Raw genomic sequence first — 17,162 nt, forward strand, 5'->3', positions numbered from 1 at the left:
ATGGCGGTAGGGTAGAATGAGTACGTCGCCATCCACAATGTTGCAGGAGTTGACACTAATAATCTCTTCTCTACATGGCCAAAGAACGTGATCGGAAGAGGTGACGAGACGAATGCATTCTTTGTGGTTAGGAAGAGAATTGCCGGTGGCATCTAGTTGTACGAGGCACTGAAGACACGAGACAGAACCGGACTCAGAAGACAAAAAGTCCCACCCCAAGACGAGTTGGTGGATACACTCACGAAATACCGCAAAAACGATGTGGTGATGAATGACGTCTTTGGACACAGGAGCAGTACATTGCGCGATTGGACGAATAATACGTTGGTCGCTGCACGAAGAGAAGGGCCGGAGTAAGGCGTGTCACTCTTCGGAGGCGGGAGCAAATGTCAGCAGAAATAATCGAAATGGCAGCGTCTGCATCAATGAGAGCTTCGACGTAGACACCTAAGTACACTAGTAACAAGTTAGATGGTTGCTCCGGAGGAATTATAGGCTGTCCAGCGGATGCACTTTCCCCTCCTAAAACTGCATCGGCGAGTTATCCCGAGAGGGCGTTCGTGACATAAGAAGCGGGTCGGAGAGGTGACACCAAACGACGACGTGAAGACGGTGACGTGACAGGTGATAAGAGGAGCGGTAAGACGTCGGCTGATAGACTAATGCTGGATAGACGCTTGTACGTTCCTCGGGAGCGTAGTCACATTGCTCATCCCGTTGAGGCCTTCGACAAAATCAGATGTGCCCTGAATAGCCACAGTAGTAACAAATGGGTCTAACCGGACGTGGAGCAGAGTAGTGACGCTGTACACGAACTGGTGGTGAGAACGAAGCCACTGGGGTGTGGTCTCCTGGTGTAGGCAGAGGGGCGGTAGTGGCTGTAGAGAGCGCCGTAACGTCGGTGTACGTTGGCGCCTGATGTGTGCAGGGGCCGTCGGAGCAAGACGCGATGCGGGCCTGATCGTTTGCCGAAGGATGTCGCGCGAGTCGGTGCGTGGAGAAAGGACGGTAGTTTGCGGAGCGCAGGAAGAGCACCCCCCGTGAAACTCTTCACGGACAACTGTCGCGAACAAGCGGGCGCAAGTCCATAGTCGAAGGGAGACGAATGTCGGAGGTATCGTTGTATAGCCGAAGGAACCCGCCGTGGTTGCTCAGTGGCTATGGTGTTGGGCTGCTGAGCACGAGGTCGCGGGATCGAATCCCGGCCACGGCGGCCGCATTTCGATGGGGGCGAAATGCGAAAACACCGGTGTGCTTAGATTTAGGTGCACGTTAAAGAACCCCAGGTGGTCAAAATTTCCGGAGTCCTCCACTACGGCGTGCCTCATAATGAGAAAGTGGTTTTGGCATGTAAAACCCCAAATATTCTCATTATTATTAGCCGAAGGAACTGGAGGTCCTCAAGAAGTTGGCAAATAGCTATCACATCTGGATGGTAGCAGGATTTTGCATAGCAAGGGCATTGAAGGCGGCGGAGTTTATGCCTTTAATAATGTGGCGTATTTGGTCGCTCTGGGACATGGTGGCGTTCACATATTTGCACAATGTAAGCACACCCTCAATGTATGAGGTGTACGACTCTCCAGCGAACTGGAGGCGCTCACCGAGCTGCTTCTTCGCGGCCTCAGCTAGGTCACTGAAAATCTGCCGAAGCTGTTGTGTGAACGTCGCCCAGTCAGGAAGACCTGGCTCATGCTTCCAAAACCAGGTTTTCGTGACATCGGGACTGGTAGTACGGGACGTTCCGTAATTTCTGTTAACTGTCCCACTTGTTGAAGTCGCTTACGAGGTCGCAGTTCTGGAGGCAGTCCTATAAGTCATCCCCGCTTAGGCCAACGAATACTTGGGGGTCGCGTTGGCGACTGTTGATGGTCACAACGGACGGCAAAGGCAGCAGTGGAGCAGCGGCCTCGGACGTGCCTGGATTCGCTGAAGCGAGCATGGCGGGGAGTGTTATGTGGATACCCGAGCGGGGTTCAAGTGAGAACGTGCGAAAGGTCTTGGGGGACAAAAAGCACCGTCCACCAATTATAAGGAACCGCTTTATTCCACACGGGCTCGTGCTAATATCACGAGAATCAAGCTTTGCTGCTGGTGATGATGTATACAGATGAAGAAGATGTACAATGGATGATATGTGGAGAGGATGAAGTTGAAAGTGAGACATCTGTTGCGCTCACAAATATGCAATTTCGTCCTCTAAACAAATGGGAAGGAGTGTTGTGTAATCATAGCCGCTAGATTAATAGCGATGACGCGGCTGTCGACAATTCGCTATACGAAACTGCGTCATTCGGCCAACGCACCGCGTTTCACTACGAGCAGCTATGAAATAAAGCACATTCGGCTATCCACGCATTTCTCCCTTCGCCTGCTGTTGCCTGAAGAAACACGACAGTCCTGAACTACCCCTCGGGCTTGGAGAAAAGGTTGAGTCACATAGTATGCTTACGTGATTTACCTTCTTAATCCACCATAATCCACATTGTCTTTATTTCACCGTAGTTCACTTTAACCAACTGCAATCCCCCTTAATCCAATTGTAGGAATGAGGCAGGTCGGTTTTCTGCGTGTGGGGCAGGGCGACAGTCCGACACCGTGACAGTTCACCGGGTGATCTCGCAGTGCAAGCCGAAGCAGGTCAAGCGCCGGTAACGCGCCGTCATCACTTTGTCACGTGAGTATTCTTGCCATCAGATGTTAACGCCGGACGACGCTCACCGGATCTTCCACTTCATGGGGCATAGAAGGCTTTCGCCTTAAATATGCAGTCCGCAAATAGCGTACGCTGTTGTGAACATTTGAACCATATTTGGCAGTCGTGCGCGGCTCGTGGATCTCGCAAACGGGGCGCGAAGTCAACTTTTTTCTCGAGCACTCCCTCACCAACAAAAATCTTTATTCCCGCCGTTTTCGAGCTGCCTTATTTCGTACTACAGCAGATTGCCATACGCGGCTGCTATTTCCCAATATCATCAATCAAGAATGTGTGACGCAATCCAGAATGAATCAGTGCGCTTCTTCCTATTGTTACTGCGTGTATTAATTGACGTACTTTAATAATGAGGGTGAAATAAGCGAAAATCTATGTTTCAAACTTACGTAGGAATTAATTAGGTGCTTGCGGAAGCACGACTACTGTACTATCGCTGACTATCGCCTGGTAACGCTCGGTCGCTCCCACCCACGCAGGAATGAAACTTCGGCCAGACTGCTTCTGCCTTTAGGTTTTGAATTTCGATTAGTTTCTTACAATCAACTCGCCTCGAACCATGCTAGCCAGCACGTGTAGCTACACTGTTTGGTAGACACAGCTTCGTATTGATGCTGTCCACATCGCTTCAACATGCGCAAGTTGGGCGTGGTCACTATATCCGTCGGTCAAGCTAGTGCAGGACAGAGCCAGTCCGCATCGCGTAGCACGAGCAGACTGGAGCATGCGGGTTGAAACGCGCACCCAGACTTGGTCACGAGGAAAGTAAACGATGCCCTTTCACGCTCTATAGATGCACGTAGCTGCCATCTGCTACGTAGCGTAGATACCACGGCCACCTCGGCTCGCTGACGAGAACCGCGATTGGCCAGCACCACCTAGATAGCACAAGGCCTGTTTACTCGGATCCATGACGCCCCGCTACCTGGTCCGAAATTTCCATTGACAGAGCTGGCGCGATGAAAGAGGTGACGTCAAAATCACTGTTGCCTCCTCGGGAGCATCCCCATTAGATTTTATGGCAGTCGGGCCAGGTAAGATGACGTCATAAATCAGAGTGAAAAGGCCTTTTGCTATCTAGGTGACGCTGGTTTGGCGCGCCGTATAGGCACCAAAACCGGAAGCAGTGGCGTCTTCGTGAGCACCACAAATCGAATTGGCACTGCGCGTCGGGCTGGAGTTCAGTAGGCGGAGCGTTGTGGACAAGTCCCACTCCGCCTTAGCCTTCGCCGTGCACGCAATAGAAGGAGTGCGAGGATCGCGGTGGGGAGCACAGTCCAAGCTTTGCGAATAACTCCACTTCTTCTGAACGTGTTGAGGCACTTTTTGCGGCGACGTATTTCTTAAATGGTGAATTTTTTTACTTAAAATGCATGTACGGAGTTTGTGTCGATCAAGAGTGGTGCAGGGCCCCTTCAAGGCCAGCTGCAACAAAATTTCGCAGAAACTCAGTGGTGAGTTGAGTGGTGTACACTATTGAAGCAATAACGGGTAGTCGGCAGTAAAGGTAAATATCTCGTCTTATAATGCGTACCTTTAGTGGTACTTAAGTAAACAGTGCGATCATGTGCTTGGCGGATATGACGTGAATTCCAAACATGGCCCTCGTGATCTTCAGCACGCCGCGGGCACCACCCCATGTCAGAAGTCATGACGCTGAAGCAGGGTAGTTTTAGGCATATTATTCCGCGTTGCCAGCTGAAGGCCTGGCGAAAAGTTTTCAGTACCTACGAATTTTATTGAACGTATCACTGCTATTTCAAATAATGAAGAAGTGCCTGTTACTATAAAATACGAAACTTTTGATCCTCATAAAGGTTAACTCGCTTAGAAATTATACATCACGCAGCAGCTTCTGTTAGGAATTTCTGTGCAGCATCTGTAGCATCTACTCACGTGTACAGCAGTGTGCCGGAAAAACTGCTGTATGTCATGCTCAAAGCCACGTTTGGTGCCTTCAGCGCGACTTCTTATCTGCTTGGTCAAGGCATCAAAAGCAATTTTCATGCGATCCCAATTGTCCATGTTGTCCTTCAGGAACACCTGCGGGCAAGGCAAACGTTCAAGTCATGTATTGACATCAGATTCCTTCTTTTCTGCTGAATCTATCGGCAGATTCCAGGGGTTGCCATTGTCCATCTTCTGTGCCCGGAATTGACACTGTTGTCCGATAAGTTACTATACTAGACCTCACTCTCACGCGGTGTGAGAGTGAGGCGATGATAGAACACTTACGAGAATAAAGGAACAAATAGTAAATTATTGGGCGGAGCATGGGACGAGGAAAAGGAGAACTACGCGTTGACGAGGCTCACAACCAAAGTAGTAGCGGCCGAATCAATCGAATCGGCTTTCTTGGTCGTTATTTATGTATGACGCAGAAGTCAGTTCTCCCGCCTGCAGCAGAGCAGATTTTACAAATATGTTTGGAGCTTTGACTTGATGACGCTCTCAGATATATCGATAACACCTTAGCTCCGAGAACACGCTGGTCACATCGATGTTCTTAGGGAATTCAAGAACGCGAAATTTAAAGCGATAAGACATTGCACCAGTAGCAATAACAAAACAAAGCAATACGCGAAACTCGTTAAAATCTACAAGCGATTTTGGCAAGAAAGCAAGTTATAAATCAGTTAGACGCAAGGTAAGTTCATCTCAAATGGAAACGCTATGTGGTCATGCTATTAGGATTCACGGAATATTTTTTCGGGGGAAATATCTCGAATGCCGATTATGCTACCCAGGTACGATAAAACAGGGGCGCTATAACGTAAATCTATTCCAAATTTTTCTATTTTAATTCTGCCATCAGCACTCCGCGATTGGTCAAAAATCTTTTTGGGACCTTCGCCTGTATGTTACGCGACGTCACGAAATCCGCGATGGCTCCCCATCTGATATTTGTGTTAACTGATTATGCATGATTGGACCGAACAAAAGAAACTTGCTATTTCTAATTCGACACCTTTTCGACATTATCTCTCGGCTATTGCACAAAAGTTTTCGGGCTGCACCGACTTCAACTGCCTGTCATGCGACGTCACAAAACCGCGAAAACTCAGCGCCTTAAAGTGACGTGCACGCGTTTAAAATTCATTAATATGCCGAACAAAACCCAACTTCTTTCTGAATTGCCGCAGGGTCCCCAGTTCTGAAAGGAATAAAAGATGGCTGCCGCCGATCGCTCAGGCACTGGCTACTCGCACTTGCCGGAGAGCATGCATTTGCATATACAATAAAGCTATTTGCGTGGCCGTGTAACGTCATCGAGAACTTTCAGCACGTTTATGACTTCGCTCTGCCAACTTTTATTTGCTGAGGATCCGTTTTAGCGGCATTCTTAACCTTTCGTTGCATGCCGCCGCGATTTTCGACCAGCCACCTCAAGCAAAGTAACGGAAAGGGGACAAATCGCAGACGCCGGCACCACCCTCTTCATGCGGTTATCAATTTTCAGTGCACTGGTTCAGCCCCATTGAATCCCTCTCCACTTGAGCGGGCTCCTCGGCTTTTGTCAGCGAATTAGATAAGACAAGCCGCTCAGTGTGGGCAATGTTATTTGTTTTTAAAGCAAACAGAAGTGACCTCCTATAAACGAGGGGAGCGTTTGATTGGGCTGTTCAAGCAACACTGCAGGTCACCGCCTGATGCTTGCGTCGGCGGTTACGCAAATTTGACGTCAGGAAATTGGAATAAAAACAGATTGGAATAGTTTAACGCTATGGGGCCCAAGTAGTGTTCCCTAATCTTCTTTTTTAGAAAAGCAATGCTGATGTAGGTTGTACTCACTTGTAAGGACTGGCCTGCAACATTGGCCATCTGTACAAGGACTTGGGCGAATCTATCGATCTTGTCCTGAAAAACAGAGCGTTTCTTTTAACCTAATCGGCGACAACAGCACAATAGAGTGACTGCGTCTGAAAGGTGCTCTAAATATTGCTCATAGAAAGTAGCAATGTGGCCTTTAAGTAGAAGTATTGCCCAAGAATTTGATGGGGCGTTAGGGCGATATAGCAGGGCTACAAGCAATGAGGTATTGCCCCGGGGCACTTCGCTGAGCTGACTAACGAGTAATATCTATCCTGCAGTGAAAAAAAAGTAAAACTAGGCAGTAAGCAGACTGGTGATTCCAGCGACTGTGAGCTTGTTTACTGCGATAGCGGCAAGCTCCCACAATAGATTGCGCCATCTTCGAAAGGTGATTGCCATACACACAAAGTCACTCACAGCACATTGTCTGTTGAGGCCTCCAGAATGCATGCACATACGGCTATATTGTCAGTTTGCTGGAAACGCAAACAGCGTCAGACAATTCACAAAGCGTGTGCTGTAACTTAGCGGCGAACAAGTCCAGCTCCCGTCTGCATTATTGCTGCAGTAGGCGTTGGTGGGCTCTAACGCCCCTTTCGTGTAATCGCTTTCAATGGCCATTGAAAGGAAAGTCCAATAAAGTGCACATGTTGAGTTGCTTCCCTTGTGATATCTATCGCAAGGAAGCCACAATGTCTTGTGGATTTCAATTATTTTTTACTTCGATATTCCTTGAACGGGCGTTTGCGACAGGTATATATGTACAAGGCCATATAAAGAGGGTCGGGAATTCGCCTGACAACGCGATGACAATAATGAATAGGTTTTAACGTTGAGAAAGAACACAACAAGTCCTGGGGGTTTTCTGTAAGAGCCCCCCTATTGGACATGTGCACTTCGTCTGCTGGTGATGTGCTGAGAGGCTGGGCGGGGGTACATGTCAGAAAAGGCCAGGCATTCCAACCAATAAGCACTGCAGCAGCAGAAGAAATGGACATGTCCACTAGGTGGATTCTTTCGAATACCCCTCCAGTCACAGGTTGAAGAACATAACCATTGACGTACGTCGAAGAAGCGCTGGAAAAGTCGCAGCAGCGGAAAGATTGGCACGAGCTGATTTTAATGCAGGGAATTTTTGTTCGAGTCAGCCGAGATTTTGTTGTGATTTCTATATCTGATATTTTTTTGGGAAAGCAGTCAGCAAAAAGCATTAAGTAAAAAAATTCCGGTGGCACCCATCTCACGACGAATGTCGGCGTTCCTGCGGTTAGCATACAAACAATGTATGTAGCACAAAAACATTGTAGGTGAACTGCCACCGCCAAAACGCGTAATGTATGAAGCAGTATGGGGCGCTTATGCAGCCAAGTTTCTCTCTCCTGCATTCCTTTGGAAACGATGCACCCTTTACAGTGGTGTGGCTGTAGAAGCAGCACGTGCCGCGTGTCTTCATATTGCCGCGACGCCATCTGTGCCCAACAACGTTGACGATGAAGACGACGACCTCGTGTGTGCAAGCGAGGCGCTAGAGAAGAAGTCTGGACTGAGCGCTTGCCCTAATTCTCTCTATTCAGTACCGCTCTCTGCATTTGTCTCCAGTGAGCCCTGACGCTGGTGGGCGTGCTGGGTATCGCATCATCACCTAATAATAGGGATGACTCTTGCGAGTAGCCCTGCATCCAGCTCTTCAAGACATCATCCACGCGTCGAGATACTTGTGCACCGCGCAAGCCGCCGCCTGCAAGGTCTGTGCCCGGAATTCGGCCTCTTCCAAGGAACTTTGTCAGCGACCTCACCAGCTCAAGAAATGGCGCTTGCAAGACCAACACAGGCGACTGTTTAAAGCAATCTAGTCCCCACTAACTTCCACGGTGACACGTATGATGACGCCGAAGACTGGCTGGACCAGTACGAACGCGTAGCTAAGGTCAATCAGTGGCGCCCGGACCAGAAGCTTTCCAATGTGTACTTCGCTCTTGAAGGTAGCGCAAAAACGTGGTTCCAAAATCGCGAGGCACATTTGACAACGTGGGACGAATTTTGCCGTCGGCTACTTGACACCTTCGCAAGCACTGATCGCCGAGATAATGCACAACGCCTTCTCGAGTTGCGCATTCAGAAGCCCAACGAAAGTGTTTCGATGTTTGCCGAGGACATGTCTCGTTTGTTTCGCCGCGTGGATCCCAACATGCCTGATTCGAAGAAGCTGAGCCATCTCATGCGCGGCGTCAAAGAACACCTATTCGCTGGTCTCGTGCGTAACCCGCCTGCAACAGTGGAAGAGTTCATTAAGGAAGCCACAGCAATCGAGCGGATGCTGCAGCAGCGTTGCCGGCAATACCAAAGCCTGAATAACAATGCGCCTGCAGGAGCGGCAGTACTGACAGTGACAGACGAGACCTGAGATATTGTGCGCGAGGAGAGTGCGAAGCAAACTGCGACACCCAAGGAGTTCACTGTTGCTTCGGTCGCTGAAGTTGTCCGCCGAGAAATCCGGCAAGCATTTGCATCACCTGAGCCACTCCCTGAAGCGCATGGCTCGAAGCCACGCTTCGAGCCGCGCGCATACAGCTACGCAGACGCTGTTCGTCGCCCGCTTTCTACCGGGCTAGTACAGCATTACCACCAGCTGCCACCTATTGCTGCCTGGATACAGAGGGAGCATTTCAGGCGACCCCAGCTTCGCAAGACCGACGTATTGCGCACTGCTGATCGCCGACCATTGTGTTTTCAATGTGGCGAACCAGGGCACATTTATCGTTTTTGCCCTCATCGCCAGGGTGACATCCAGGAAATGTCACCTGCCACTCCTCAACAGTTTCCAGACAGACATCGACGCTTCGACGACAGTGTCACTCGGGAACAAGGCAGCCCAGCTAACCTCCGGTCACGCTCGCCGTTTCCGTTGCGTTATTCTTCGCCGAACCGTCGCAGTTTCGCTGACGTGGTGAGAGGCCGCTCTCCAAGCCCACGACGGGGAAACTGAAATCGGCGACCTCCGGGGGGAAGGTTGCAAGTCGTTGAACCGTCGAAAGTCCCGCAACATTACAGAGAAAAGAGCAGAGCAACCCGGAGAAGCGGAACGCCGACGAATTTGTGAATGCCGACCTACTCTTAACGATTGATGGGCACAACGTGACAGCTTTAGTTGATACTGGCGCAGACTTTTCGATAATGAGTGAGCAGTTGGTAGACCGGCTTAAGAAAATCAAAATGCAATGGACGGGCCCTTATATTCGAAATGCCGGGGGCCAGATAACGACACCTCCAGGAAAATGTACTGCACGACTGCAGATAGGAAATACAGCTTTTGTCGCCCCTTTTATGATTTGAAAGGAGTGCCGCAGATCACTCATCCTTAGAATGGACTTCTTGCGGGAATACGGTGCTGCGCTTAACATACGGGACGGGGAGATAACCTTGTCAACTAGTACAGAGACGAGCCATGACGAAGAGCGCCAACGTACATCATTACGTGTCGCCGACGACGTCGTCTGCATGCCACCACTATCATGCAGTCTTGTCTCCGTCAGTTGTGGAGAACAGTTTAACAAGGATGGTGTAGCCGAACAACTAACTGCACTTCTGTTCCATCAAGGTGTTGCCATCGCTCGCGGTGTCGTCAAGCCTAATCGGTGGTCGCACTGAGGTACTTCTGACAAATTTCACCAATGAACGCCGGCAGATCAGTAAAGGCACCGCTGTGGCATACTTTGGTGAAATTGACTACGTTCGACACTGCTTTGCTGTAAAAGAGGAACCGACCACCGATACGATGCCATATGCACCCGTCGTCGACGTTGACCCAGGTTTAGCGCCGCAACAGAAACAGTCTCAGGGAACTGCTTGACGATTTTAAGGACTGCTTAAGAGCTGCAAAACCTCAAACAACCACAACCTCACCAAAGTTCTGAACGCTTACGATGGCAACGGCCAAATGCTCATTGAAGACCTCAAGGCGATCTACCTCAAGACGGAGAGAGGGCGATTTCCGATACCGGAGGAGTACGGGGGACCGGAAAATCTGGCATTGGATGAACCGTGCACCATCACGGAGTTATTAACAGCCATAGACGAAAGTAATAAGACGAGCGCACCCGGAATGGACGCCATTACCTACAAGCTGCTCAATAAATGAGTGATGCGGTGGCAAGTGGGCCGAGGTACGGTTCATACCTAAACCCGGCAAACCTCTGACGATCGAGAACATGCGCCCTATCTCGCTCACGTCTTGTGTGGGCAAGGTCATGGAACGCATGGTTCTCAGAAGACTTCAAGCACGCCTGGACGAGACAAATCAGATGCCGGCGACCATGTATGGATTCCGCCAGCACCTGAGCACCCAAGACGTCCTGATCCAATTACACGAACTAGTGATTAAAAGAGCAACGAGGCACGCGCCCCGGGGTAAACTGGCTTTGGACCTCAAGGAGGCCTTCGACCACGTGTCCCACGCCAGCGTGGTCGAGAACCTGCGCAAGACGGGGTGTGGTCGCAAGACCTACGGCTATATTAAAGATTTCCTAACTAATAGAACAGCAACTATCCGGATAGGAAATGAACGGTCAGAGCCTGTGGAGCTCCAAGACAGGGGTACCCCACAGGGGTCTGTCCTGTCACCTCTGCTATTTAACCTAGCACTCCTGCCCCTTCCCGAACTACTCAATCAGATCGAGGGCGTGGACCACGCGTTCTATGCCGACGATATAACGGTGTGGACGAACCACGCGGGGTCCGATGCCTGGGTGGAGGAAGCCCTGCAGAGAGCGGCAACGACCGTCCACGAGTATGCCACGACCTGCGGCCTGAGCTGCGCTCCACAGAAATCGGAGCTGCTCATGGTACAGCCCGGAAGACCAAAGAAAGAGCCGCCGCCGAACATAATCATCACCATCGACGGCACAGAGATCAAGCCAATGCAGCAGATCCGGATACTGGGTCTGTTGTTGCGCAGCGACGGCAAGGCACACGCAGCCGTCCACAAAATCAAGACCACATCAGAGCAAGTCCTGAGCATGATCCGGAGAGTCACCTTCCGGAACAGAGGAATCAAAGAAGACGCACTGCGCCTGGTGCAGGCATTCGTCGTGTCACGCGTAACGTACTCCGCCCCGTGCCTCCAGCTTGCGAAGGTTAACCGCGAGACGCTGAACACGACGATAAGGAAAGCAGTCAAACTCGCCATGGGCATCCCAGTCTACTCGTCAACACAGAAGCTGCTGGAAATGGGTGCCCACAACACGGTGGAAGAGCTGGTGGACGCACACCCATCCCACCAGAGAGTAAGGCTGAGCCGGACAGAGCACGGTCTGGCCGTCCTACGCAAGATAGGATGGCAAATTGAACCGCAACCGACAACAGAGCCGCTCCCCACAACGCGGAGAGACATTATTAGGACCAAGCCCTCCCCCGGAACATGCAGCCGGGGAGAAACGACGAGAGACGCTCTGCGCGGGCCAAGGCACTGGCTCGACAGCTGGAAGAGGACCCCGAGGTTCTCTACGCGGACGCCTCGCTTTCCAAGCACGGAACCAGAGCAACGGCGGTCGTCACCACCATCAATAAACTGGTCACAGGCACGTCGATACGGACGACGAACACAGCTGAAGCAGAAGAAGTGGCCGTGGCCCTCGCACTCGCATAACCGGGAGTGAGGACCGTGGTCACAGACTCCCAGACCGCCTACGCAAGCTACCGCAAGGGGAACATCTCTCCCGCGGCACTAGCGATACTCACCAAATGCAAATCACCAGGACCGCCGTTGAGCTCGTGTGGGCCCCGGCTCACTCGCAAGTGGAAGGCAACGCACTCGCCGACCAGTATGCCCGATAACTGTCAATCCGGGCCGAGGACGAGCTAGAGCTACCGCACCCGGTGACAAGTTACAAAGAAATCACGCAAATGTACAGAAGCGGCAGATGTAGGCTTCCCCGTCCGCATCAGCAACTCAGCCGAATGCAGCAAACGATCGTGCGACGCACGCTAGCGGGGTCGCTAGCGCATCCCGTGCTCTTGCACAAGATGTTTCCAACAGAGCATGACACTTCATGCCCTTTTTGCAGACGGTCAAAAGGCACTATAGCACACACCATTGCAGAGTGCACTAAGCTCAAGAACCCGCCCTCCCCAGCCCCAACCCCCCCGAGCGATGGGAGACCTTGTTTTCCAGCCCCGACCTACCGACCCAGCTCGCGCTGGCGGCTAGGGGCCAGGGACTGCTGGACGCATATGGGACCTGAGAAGAAGGTTCCACCCCATCTGGTGCCAGCGCGCACCAACCGTCACTAAGGGCTCAGTACAAAAGTTGATTCTCTCTCTCTCTCTCTACAATGTCCTGAGTGCGTCAAACACCACTGAAGAAACACCGCATTATTACGGAGGAAATAGCAATACCCATCCGACAGCATCCGTATCGCGTGGCTGAGAAAGAGCGTGAAGCAATACAGAACAAATCAAGAAAATGCTTGAAGATGATGTCATCCAGCCGTCAAAAAGCCGTTGGGCATCGTCCGTGGTACTCGTTAAGGATGGTAGCCTGCGGTTTTGTATCGATTATCGCAAGCTCAATCGGGTTACAAGAAAGGATGTGTATCCCTTACCACGCATCAGCGATTCCCTCGACAGGTTACGGCATGGATGGTACTTCTCATCGATGGACTTACATAGAGGATACTGGCAAATAGAGGTCGATGAACGGGATCGCGAAAAGACTGCTCTTATACCGCCTGATGGCCTCTATGAATCGCAAAGTTTTCCCTTTTGGTTTGTGTTCCGCCCCAGCCACGTTCCAAAGACTAATGGATACTGTTCTCTCAGACCTTAAGTTTAAGACTTGCTTAGTCTACCTAGACGATGCTATTGTTTATTCTGCCACATTTGATGAATACCTTAGACGGCTACGGTCGGTTGTTCAAGTCATACGGTCCGCTGGCCTTACCTTAAAACCTGAAAAGTGCCACTTTGGCTATGAAGAACTACAGTTTTTGGGCCACATAGTAAGTCAGACAGGTGTCAGACCGGATCCTGAGAAAACCACAGCCGTCGCAAAGTTTTCAAGGCCTACAGGCAAAAAGGCAGTCGGACGCTTCTTGGGCCTATGCGCATATTACCGGTGATTTATTGCGGGTTTTGCACGCATCGCCTCACCGCTCACATGCTTAACCAGAGAAGATGCCACGTTTGTGTGGGGCGAGGAGCAGGAGGCGGCATTTAACGATTTGCAGCACCGCCTACAAACTCCGCCTGTTCTTGCCCACTTTGACGTGAACGCACCCACAATGATCCACACCGATGCCAGCAACGTAGGTCTTGGCGCGGTCCTTGTTCAGCGGCAAGACGGCGCTGAGCGAGACATCGCTTACGCGAGTAGAACATTGTCACCTGCCGAGTCGACTACTCTGCACGTTGGGCACGCTGGAGCGTACGGCTTCAAGAGTACGACATGACAGTGGTCAATAAATCGGGAAGGCAGCACTTAGACGCTGACTGACTTTCCAGATCGCCGATCGAGTCGTCAGGCGGAGATGATGACGAATCCACAGGCTTTTTAGGAGTTGTTGATGCGGCCACCATCTCTCAAAAGCAGCAAGAGGACCAGGAGCTCGCGTCATTAATTGATTTCTTAGAAGGCCGCACCACAAACAAGCACAGATTGTTCTCAAGGTACCTGTCATCATTCTGCCTACGCAACAGTGTTCTTTTTAGGAGGAACTTCTCTTCAACAGGGAAGAGATATCTACTAGTCGTCCCTAAAACTCTCCGCAATGAAATTTTGCAGGCCTGTCACGATGAAGCTACCTCAGGTCACTTAGGCTACACAAGAACATTAGCACGGATCAAAGAAAAGTATTACCGGCTACGCCTCGCAGTGCAGGTGAAGCACTACGTTCGAACGTGCCTTGACTGTCAGCGACGAAAAGTGCCACCTACGAAACCTGCCGGACTATTACATTCCGTTCCTGTGCCGGAAACACCGTTTGCACAAATTGGGATGTACTTTATGGGCCAATTCCCAATATATGCTACCGGAAATAAGTGGATCATATTCGCGACAGATTACCTCACGCGTTATGCTGAAACCAAGGCACTTCCTAGCAGCACAGCAGCCGAGGCCGCACAGTTCTTCATCGAAAACGTCGTCCTGAGGCACGGCGCTCCAGCGGTCATCGTAAGCGACAGGGGAACCACGAACCACGTTCACGGCTGAACTTTTGCGAACTGTGCTCATCCTCAGTAGCACGGCACACAGAAGGACGACAGCCTCTCACCCGCAAAGCAATCGACTTACGGAGCGCCTCAACAAGACTCTCGCAGACATGCTGTGCATGTATGTCGATGTGGAACACAAGAACTGGGACCAAATATTACCCTACGTAACGTTTGCTTATAATAAGGCTCGGCAGGAAACAACAAGAATGACGCGATTCAGTGGAGAAGTGACTACAATGCTGGATGCTATGCTTCCTCATGATTCCAGTGATTCTGAGACTGACGTCTCAGATTTTACAGAGCATGCCAAAGAAGCAAGACAGCTAGCGCGCGTTCGCATAGCTGGCCAGCAAGACCGTGATGCCCGACGTTACAATCAACACCATCGATGCGTCGTCTACCAGCCCGGCCAAAGAGTCTGGGTTTGGGCTCCAGTACGCCGTTGAGGCCTTGCGGAGAAACTTCTGCGCCGATACTTCAGACAGCACAAGGTTCTACGACGCCTTAGCGACGTCAACTATGAAGTCGTTCCTGACAGCCCATCCTGCTCGAGGCGCCGCCAGGACCTGCCTGAGACTGTGCAGTGGTGCGCATGAAACCTTATTTTTCTGAATGACATGGACACTCTCTGGTTTGCTGGACACTGGATGCTACCCGCCGAGCATCGGGACGATGCTCCTTCTTGAGGGGGGCAAATGCCGCGACGCTGTCTGTGCCCAACAATGTTGATGATGAAGACGACGACCTCGTGTGTGCAAGCGAGGGTGCTAGAGAAGTCTGGACTGAGCGCTTGCACTAATTCTCTCTATTAAATACCGCTCTCCCCGTTTGTCTCCAGTGAGCCGTGACAATATTGTCATGTAATAATGACGGTGAATAATACAGCTGTAAAACTGTGAAGTATGACATTTAAACCCCCTACCTCCTACACTTCTGAAAGTGGGCACGTGCGACTTCACGCTGAAAAGTACAACAAAACTGCAGCTCACGCTAAAGGGGAGGGGGAACATGGTGCCTGCAATGTGCGGCAAAATTCTTACGTTTGTGTTTCCCTTAGAAGCGTCACAAATAATTACTGAGCAGTCGTTTTTTTCCTACTTTCAGCCGTCAGAACACGTTCCGACTTGGTTTCAGCGATGCCTTCGGTAAACTAAATAAGACATCTTGCTTATATTTCGCGAAAATAAAGGTCACGTTATGGGCAGTACGTAGGTGAATTTCAAAGACAGGGGACTAATTATGACACTGGCAGAAATTATGCATTCAAGCGATCCAGCACTTTACGAATGTGTTTTCCGAAGAAAGGACTTATCCCGTTGCCATGCGAGAACTGAGATCAACTGATATAAAATTCAGCGGAAAACGAGTAAGAGGGGGGGTCAAAGAGGGACAGGGGAGAGCTTTGTAAATGTCACGGCCATGTCAAATGTGTGTTGATGAAATACTAGCTTTTTAAATTATTTGTGGGGCCGCAACATTCACATAGGGACGGATTGTCAGCAAAGCTGTTTAGGATGCCGCGCCGTTGACGCGCCTTGTATGCTGTATGTGCGAGTGAAAGTGTGTGAGGGTGAAGGCCGTTTCACGTGGCGCGATTTTAAAGCGAAAGCTTTACTGCCCGCGAACTTGCCATTTCTCCATGGCTGTACTCCGAGGAGGCACATGACGTCACAACGCGTGCCTCGCCGCGGATATTTCTCACTCTCTCTCTCGCTCCCTAGTCACTACTGCGCATGCGCCACTAGTAGCACCGAGCCACAAGGAGAGGTTTATTTGAGGGATCGCCAGTCGTTTGCGCGCAGCAGCGACTAAGAGCGGAGGTGAGAGAGAAAGTCTGGGGCCTTTTGCTCTTTCAATATATGACTCTGCCTAGGCACTACGGAGGAGGTTTCTCAGCACATGTTGCATGCGTTTGTTCCCTAGACATGCTGGTGTTGCGGAGTGCGGTCGAGTTTGTTTACGCTCTGCCGGTGGCTGCCCGCGCGGTGACCCCATGGGCACGAACGCCCCATTTGGTGATCGCTATGCCTGAAGGGGCAAGGTTCTGACTGGTGTAAGTCTCGGGTCGCTTTTTTGTCGCGACGACAGATTGGATTTTTTTACAAGCACTGCTCCAAGAGGGCACATGTAACCGGCAAATGGAAGCCTCAAGAGAGCACCTGAGGTTATACTAAAGCAGGCGATGCTGGGTCTCCAGGGCACCCAACGGGTAGCGGGGGAATCAAAGCTGGAAGCAGGGTGGCCCGTGCGTTGGGGCCGGGGAGGCCGAAGCGTGCCAGGGGGTGTTCGCATAAAAAATGGGCTGTCCGCGATAGCGGGCAGCCGATCTTATACACCCCTGGCACGCGTAGGCCTCGGCGACCGCCAATCCGCGGAACAGTTCCAGTTCTAGCTTTGGTGTCCCCGTTGCCGCTTTGGTGTCCTGGGG

General features: G+C 51.1%; 1 protein-coding gene across 1 annotated transcript in view; it reads right to left on the reverse strand.

Moving 5' to 3' along the window:
- The window catches only part of LOC142591371 (uncharacterized), a 149,750-nt gene that overhangs the window by 26,822 nt on the left and 105,766 nt on the right, over positions 1-17,162 (reverse strand). Inside the window, exons 23-24 of the mRNA XM_075703697.1 lie at positions 6,506-6,571; positions 4,610-4,756 (exon numbers count right to left, since the gene is read on the reverse strand). Coding sequence (XP_075559812.1) covers positions 4,610-4,756; positions 6,506-6,571 — 213 coding nt within the window. The remainder of the gene's footprint in view (positions 1-4,609; positions 4,757-6,505; positions 6,572-17,162) is intronic.

This window comes from Dermacentor variabilis, chromosome 8 (assembly GCF_050947875.1).
Source record: "Dermacentor variabilis isolate Ectoservices chromosome 8, ASM5094787v1, whole genome shotgun sequence".
NCBI lineage: Eukaryota > Metazoa > Arthropoda > Arachnida > Ixodida > Ixodidae > Dermacentor > Dermacentor variabilis.